Here is an 8175-nt window from a genome sequence, read left to right on the forward strand (position 1 = left end):
CAACGATCTAATGCCTACGAATTTATTTTATATTTTTCTTGCTAAGTTACTACTGATATCATTACTATTGCATTGTTATCACCGTTATCGTTGCTGTTGCTATTGCCACTACTATCAAAACTATCATATTATTGTGCTACTGATCACTTTGCTGCAGATAATTAATCTCCAGGTGTGACTGAATTGACAATTCAGTTGCTAATACTTACAAATATTCTTTGGCTCCCCTTGTGTCGAATCTATAAATTTGGGTTGAATACTCTACCCTCGAAAACTGTTGCGATCCCCTATACTTGTGGGTTATCAACATGGTGGCTTGCGATCCCGGTCGTCGGCCTCGGTGCGTTCGTGGGGGCTGGTATAGGTGACATCAGACCAGAGGAAACTCTGGATGGATCGCTCATCCTGACGGTGGCAACGACCAAGGTCGCCGTTCTCCTCCTTGCATGCGCCGTCGAGATCCCTACCCTCCACCTCGCCCCATGCCCGGGTGAAGACCCAAAATCTCCTTAGATTGGGCGGCGGCAGCACTGCGTGTGCCGTGCCCTTCTTGGAGGCATTGCCTAGGGCGTTTGGGTGCTTGGTTAGAGGAACTGCAAGTGGAGGGGATGCGACCAGTGGCAACAAGTGGTGTTCGCGAAGAAGGAGCGACGTGGTATCAGGCACGTCAACAATGGCGGGTCTCGACGACATGGAGCAGTGGGGTCTTGATAGTGGGCGCGTGATGATGGACACACGCATGATGGTGGCATTGTCTGATGTCGTGGTGACGTCGACGACAGCTAGGCCTGGGAAGGTCAATGCGTCAGTACAACTCTAAAGATGGATTGGTGGAAGACGATGGCGGTGGTGATGGCGTCCTGGACTAGGGGGTACCAACCTAGTCGGTCTACAGTTCTCGGGCCGGGCCTTCATGCCCTGGCTCCCATACGGCAAGACTCTGAGAGCTTCATGCCTATGTGTGTTCAAGACTGGCTCTACCGAAGACTTGGCGTGTACTCCAAGATGTTTCCTACCATCTCCATGCGCCCCATGGATACTGACCATGTAACCCTAGATGCCCTACCTTGCGTGTATATAAGCTAGAGGGTTTAACCTATAGAGGAGATCCAATCACAATTACATTCACCTAGCCCTAGGGTTAGATCTCTCCTTACGATCTCGAGGTAGATCAAGCTTGCACTCGATACATCATCATCAATACAATCAAAAGCAGGACGTAGGGTATTACTTATTTGAGAGGACCCGAACCTGTGTAAATATTACCCCCTTCGTCCCTGTTACCAATGATCCAAAATCCATAGCTCGGGACCCCATACCCTGAGGTTTGCCGGTTTTACCACCGACATTGGTGCTTCATTGAGAGTCCCGACATGAGATCAACAAAGGATCGATGGGATCGTCGGTTAACGACTCGAACCCTTAGGGCACTGCTTATGTCCAGCTTTAGCAACAAGGAAGGAGTCTTTGTCCGGTGTAGACGTCGGGCGAAGCCCCAAACAAACATAAAGTTATCATGAATACTTCTTGATTTGGTGAACGCGCTTTGAGAATAGGACACCAGCCCATTCATGAACGGAGCTAGTCGAGTTGCCATGAATTTTGCAGAATCTTTGGGAAAACATGGATGAGACCGATGGGGCGGAAATGTGATATGTCCTCAGCACCCTCCTTCTTTGGTAGTAACACTACGTTAGTTGAGTTCAACCAATGCAGGTTTGTAGTATGGAGAGTTGAGAAGGAGTTCACTTATCACGAAATGAGATAAAAAGAATGTATTTAGAACTAAATATGTCTATATACATTTATTTATTTTTACAATTATTCCCTCTCTCTCATAATATAAAAGAGTTTTTTACATTTATGGGACGGAGGGAGTATTTTCGAACCAAGAAAGTACATTTTAGTGATGTGACGTGACACGATGTGATGGAGCAATTTTAGGTGTGTTGGAAATACCGAGCAGTTGGCCTGTCGAATCATGGCGTGCTAAGCTTCGACACTGTTAATCAAGCCGTTGGTGCTAGAAAGCAAACTTCAGTACATCGTCAGATTTTGCATCGTCCCTGAATCGGCCGCGCATCTGTCGTTCGCAAAGTAGTTTCGTTTTCTCCTCTCCAGACTTCAGTCACCTGTCACCATCAGCGTGAGCGTGAGGGGAGTCCACCTATACCATATTCAAAGCCAACTAGAACACCTTGATCCTATCACCATTCTCCCGCTGATAATTGCTTAGGCAGAGCAAGGGGAGCCAGGGCAAGAAGACGATGCGGCCATTCACGCGTCTCTGTCCCCTCCTCCTCCTGCTCCTCCTCGTCTCGCCTTCGTCCCCGCAGCCGCAGGAGCTCCAAGAAGAAGAGGGCGGCCTCCACGAGAGCTTCCTGCGTTGTGTGTCCCGCCTCTCGCCGGACACCGCCGACCCGTCCGAGCTCGTCCACGCGCCGGCGGACGCCTCCTACCCGCCCCTTCTCGCCTCCACCATCCAGAACCTCCGCTTCGCCTCGCCTCAGACGCCGAGGCCATCGCTGCTCCTCACGCCCAGGACCGTCGCCGAGGTGCAGGCGTCCGTGGCCTGCTGCAAGGCCCACGGCCTCACCGTCCGCGCCCGCAGCGGAGGCCACGACTACGAAGGCCTATCATATCGCGCGATCCGTCCCAGCGGCGGCCGCCCGTTCGCCGTCATCGACGTCGCCGCGCTCCGAACAGTGCGGGTCGATGCGGAACGCCGCGTGGCGCGCGCCCAGCCCGGGGCCACCCTTGGGGAGCTCTACTACGCGGTCGCGGAGGGGAGCGGTGGTGAGCTGGGGTTCCCCGCCGGGATCTGCCCCACGGTCTGCGTCGGTGGGCACCTCAGCGGCGGCGGATTCGGGCCGATGATGCGCAAATACGGCCTGGCCGCCGACAACGTCGTAGACGCCGAGGTGGTGGACGCGGGAGGGAAGCTCCTGAACCGGTCAGCCATGGGGGAGGACCTCTTCTGGGCGATCAGGGGCGGCGGAGGAGGAAGCTTCGGCATCGTCGTTTCTTGGACCGTGAGTCTGGTCCCCGTCCCGAGCGTCGTATCCGCCTTCACCGTCCGTCGGCTACTCCGGCATGGTGACGAGGACGAGGAAGCAATGCTCCGTCTCCTGACCAAATGGCAGCTCGTGGCACACGCCCTCCCGGACGATCTCTTCGTCAAGCTGGAAATGGAGCCCAAGGTCGATGACGGCGGCAAGAGACGGCCATTGGTGGTGTTCAAGTCATTCTTTCTTGGCAATTGCAGCGGGATGGTTACCCAAATGGGCATCCATTTGCCAGAACTAGACATTAAGCCAAGCGATTGCAGAGAGATGAACTGGATTCAGTCGATGCTCTACTTCTACGGCTACACCAATGGCCAACCGGCAGAAGTGTTTCTGGACAGAACACTCCAACCCAAAGAATACTACAAGATCAAGCTAGACTACCTGACATCGCCAATTCCGGCAACCGGTCTAAGCATGTTGTTCACCAAGATCGTCGAACACCAGGGCGGCTCGATCGATATCGACCCCCAGGGCGGCAGGATGAGCGAGATACCAGAATCCGACACGCCGTATGCGCACCGCAGAGGGTACCTCTACAACTTCCAGTACTATGTCAAGTGGGGAAGTGACAAGAACGTGTCATATGAGGAGAAGCATTTGGGTTGGGTCAGGGGGGTGCATGAGCTCATGACACCCTATGTGAGCAATAGGCCTAGAGCTGCATACATTAACTTCAGGGACCTGGACTTGGGGCAGAATGTGGAGGGCAATACAAGCTATGAGGAGGCCAAGGTGTGGGGGAGAATGTACTTCAGGGGAAACTTCAGGAGGTTGGCAATGGTGAAGGCAGAGGTTGATCCTGACCAGGTGTTCTGGAGTGAGCAGAGCATCCCTCCTCTGGTTGTGGCCAGGAGGAAGAGGAAGGGACAGAGGCATGGTGGATTGGTTTTAGAGATTTGACAGTTCAACCGCAGGTTTGTGTTCCTTCTAGCGTATGTTTCTCAAAAAATAAGAAACAAAATCCACTTGCCTCGTCTCTTGCAATGATGTGCCGAATTATGCTGTCGTTTTCTGTTTGCAGGATTAAAAGAAACTAGATGATATTCCGCACGGTGTTGCAGAATTGTTTTGTAATATACTCCCTCTGTCCCATAATATACGAGCTTTTTTGACACTAGTGCAATGTTAAAAATGTTCTTATATTATGAAACAGAGGGAATATTTCAATGATATTTGGTTGTATGCAACATGAATATTTGAAGTAATAATAGGAGAATCAAAGCTGAAAATACATATGATCATGGTGTTTGATTATTCTATAGTTGTAAATTATTTATTAAAGTATAAATAACAGAATAAAAATTGAAATTATCATGCATGTCATGTATGTTTGTATGTAAGGTCGACATTTTCTCCATACATGTTTCATATTGAGGTGAAATGTTTACATGTTAAGAAAAACGCACCCAGCCCATATGTGGGACTAGTAAACTTCTAAGAGACATAAATAAACAAATGCACTTTTACTCACATATGAGACCTAAAGCAAATAAACAAGTACGCTACTACTTTCATGTGAGACAAATACTTGCAGAATGCACAAATAACAAATGCAAAATGTGAATCCAATTCAAAATTATGCTCTTGTTTTCGGTTTCTCTTTTCAACCAACTCTTCCAATTCTATATCACAGAATAAGAAAGTGAACAAATTGTAACTCCAAAGCGATAGTAGTCCTTGCCGTTCTACCCGATCGGCGACCTTGTACGGTCAATCCACTAATGCCTATTCTAACATGTACCCAACATTCAGAATGTTATGTCTTGCAAAGAACCTACGGATGGCTTAAGATTCACCAATGCATGCAACTTGATCTTTAGTTATATTTTCACTATTTTTAATCATGAATCACATGCGAAGGCCGCAGGACACCAACGTATTTTGACGACTTGCTAAGGCAGTGACCCAACTCCTCATATTTTATAGTTTTGTAGCAACGCACGTGCATTGTGCTAGCACATATAAAATTTGAACTCCTGGGATTTTGGCTCATTCACACCCCCTCCCTCTCGAAAACAACACACTAACATATGAACAAATTAATGTAACAACTACCCTAAGCATTCTTTAATGAAAACTAGATGACCTGGTTGCGCCAATGGCACAAGAAGCGAGTTAGAAGCGATGTTCGTAGTGAATAAGTAGGAAACATAAATGGAAAGATGACGCAATGTGGAATGTGGATTGTATTACAGATAGTAGAATGGCTTAAACCAGTTAACGTAAGATGCTAATTAAAACTAAGAATTATTGTATCGATAACCATTTTATATGCACAAAGATCATTTCATTATTGGACAAGGAGAAAACAAATATGTTCATGCCATATTGTTCGAAGCCACTCTCAATAAAATAGCGTCCATTATGACATGAACCGTTTTTAATAATCTGGAATCATAGATATCTAAACAAGCAACATCCATCTTCAGGACCTGTTGCATAAGAAATGGCCTCTCAGGAACCATATCCATTCAAGTAGGCTATAAAGGGAAAGAAAGATAAAGATAAACTATTAACAATATTGATAGCATGAAGCAAGACATATGGAAACTGAAGCAAATGTGTCACAGATTGCAGAAAAGTATTTCAACCATGAAGATGGGTACAAAAGCTAATATCGCGCTTATTGTTACACAACCGATTAAGTATAAATAAGTGAAGCATTCATTGGTGTACAATATTAGCATGCAGGCCTAGGACATGTTTCCTTCCTTAGTCCATCTGGAGCAGCCCGTATAGTTATTATCTCTGGCATATCTTGGTTTTCAGACCATCTGCAGATGCCCATATAGTTAAAAGGCCAAATGGCACAAAATACAAATTCAGTTGAGGAGATATTAGCAAATAAATGCTTAGCATTACAGATAGTACAATGACAATCAATTTTTTGCTACTGAAGTGCATGTCCTTGTCTCTTCTCAGACCAAGATGACACAATGAGGTATCATTTGTTTCCTAATTACACTGTAACCTGAAATCTGTGTGCATATGTGCATGGGCACATCCATTTATTCCTAATAGGAAAATATGCCAAAACAATATTAGCATGCAGGCCTAGGATATGTTTCCTTCCTTAGTCCATCTGGAGCAGCCCGTATAGTTATTATCTCTGGCATATCTTGGTTTTCAGACCATCTGCAGATGCCCACATAGTTAAAAGGCCAAATGGCACAAAATACAAATTCAGTTGAGGAGATATTAGCAAATAAATGCTTAGCATTACAGATAGTACAATGACAATCAATTTTTTGCTACTGAAGTGCATGTCCTTTTCTCTTCTCAGACCAAGATGACACAATGAGGTATCATTTGTTTCCTAATTACACTGTAACCTGAAATCTGTGTGCATATGTGCATGGGCACATCCATTTATTCCTAATAGGAAAATATGCCAAAACATCGGTCAGTTTCTCTTTTGAGCTGGAAATACCAATCACTTGGCTAATAGGCATGCAGACACCTCTAATCTAAATAATAGAGGAATTGAAAAATCAGTCACTATGATTTTATTAACTATATACATATACATTCCAGTCAAGCGCCTTTCTAGAAAGTGAAATGCTATACATCAGTTTAGAAGTGAATTTCACGGATAATTGTTCATGTCGCTTGAATCATAATTGAATCGATAATATGATTTTACATGTCACATTATTATGCTAACTGGGATTGTAGTAGAAAAGGCAGGATAACAGTACTATACTCCACTCTTTTTCCTGTTGGGAAGAACCACCTCTCCTATCCCATTCTCTGAATTCTCATACAGATAACCATCAATTTTCTCTTTGTTCTTTCCATTTTATTTCAGTAGCTACTTCAATTCATATGATTGGCTTTGTTTCATTGATGGACCCTAAGGTTAATGCATGAACTTGCTAAAATGTTCAGATTGACACGGTTACTACGTTTATTTCAATAGTGGTGCTTCTGCATTAACATACGTACCTAAGGTATGGATGACTGTTTACAAACCTGAGTCATAATACATGGGTGCTCCTATTGTCAGAAAACATGGATCGCTATAACTCTAAGTTGAACTCACCATTTTTTCCAGGAACTTAAATGCAGAGAAAACGCATAATTAAACTTTTAAGCAAAAAAAAGAATTTCTCATATCTATCTGAAACTCCTTGACCGTCAAGAAAGCATGTGTATATTTTTCTCAAAAACCAACTAACCATTTGAATCAATGATCACAACCTGAATCATATATTAGCTTATAATACATGGGCGCTCCTATTGTCAGCAAACATGGACTGCTACAACTCTAAGTTGAACTCACCATTTTTTCAGGAACTTAACTGCAGGAAAAGACGCATAATTAAACTTTTAAGCAAAAAAAGAATTTCTCAGATCTATTGATAATCAATAAACACCGCAAGAGCATCATGCATGAACATAAACGTGTCCAACTAAGAAGCCACATGTTAGAGGGCATCTTCACCCGAAGCATATCAAACTAATTACCTCTAGATAGTTGGGTGAGGCAGAGGCGTTGGAGGAGAGGACTCACAGGGTGTGCTGATTGGCATGACGCAATTTAATGTGTATATGGCACAAAAACAATTATTAAGCAACATCAGTAAGAAAAGTGAGCATCTAAACAAATCTCAGTATTGCAAAATTATTGTAAGCAGATCCACATCATGTGCATGTCTATAGTCTCATACACAACCTACCCGCAGTCTATTGTTTGGGTCATCCTAGAGAAATCTAGGATTGTAGGAAACACAAAATAATGTACCTGTAGTTTGAAATCTTTGTCGAGTTTTGCAGATTTGGCCTGCCCGAGCCTTATAACTGAAGCAACACATAAAGGATATTTATAATGAAACAATATTAGTTATAGGACTATAGGCAACACAAAGTAATCTACCTGTACTTTGAAATCTTCACTGAACTTTGCAGGTTTGATTTGCCCAAGCCTAATAACTGAATGAAGACATAGAGGTCATTGCTCCAGGGTCTTCTCAGATTCAATTCGAATATAGAAGAAGTGAAAGTGCAACTATCCCTGGGTGGTTTTGGTAATTCCTAACAACATATAGCTCATTGAGCTAACATTATTCCAAAATTAATATTTCAGAAAAAGCTCAATGAAATGGCA

At 44.4% G+C, this 8175-nt stretch overlaps 1 protein-coding gene across 1 annotated transcript; it reads left to right on the top strand.

Annotated features, from left to right (window-relative positions):
* Positions 1 to 2190: 2190 nt before the first annotated feature.
* LOC125552376 (berberine bridge enzyme-like Cyn d 4) lies at positions 2191 to 4303 on the top strand. The gene is made up of 2 exons (XM_048715901.1): positions 2191 to 3982; positions 4090 to 4303. The coding sequence occupies exon 1, from the start codon at positions 2268 to 2270 to the stop codon at positions 3966 to 3968; it is 1701 nt and encodes a 566-aa protein (XP_048571858.1). The 5' UTR covers positions 2191 to 2267; the 3' UTR covers positions 3969 to 3982; positions 4090 to 4303.
* Positions 4304 to 8175: the final 3872 nt, after the last annotated feature.

Source organism: Triticum urartu, chromosome 4 (genome assembly GCF_003073215.2).
Source record: "Triticum urartu cultivar G1812 chromosome 4, Tu2.1, whole genome shotgun sequence".
Classification (NCBI taxonomy): domain Eukaryota; kingdom Viridiplantae; phylum Streptophyta; class Magnoliopsida; order Poales; family Poaceae; genus Triticum; species Triticum urartu.

Excerpts from the sequence above, each read along its gene's own strand:
- LOC125552376 (XM_048715901.1), top strand. The coding sequence starts at position 2,268 with ATGCGGCCATTCACGCGTCTCTGTCCCCTCCTCCTCCTGCTCCTCCTC.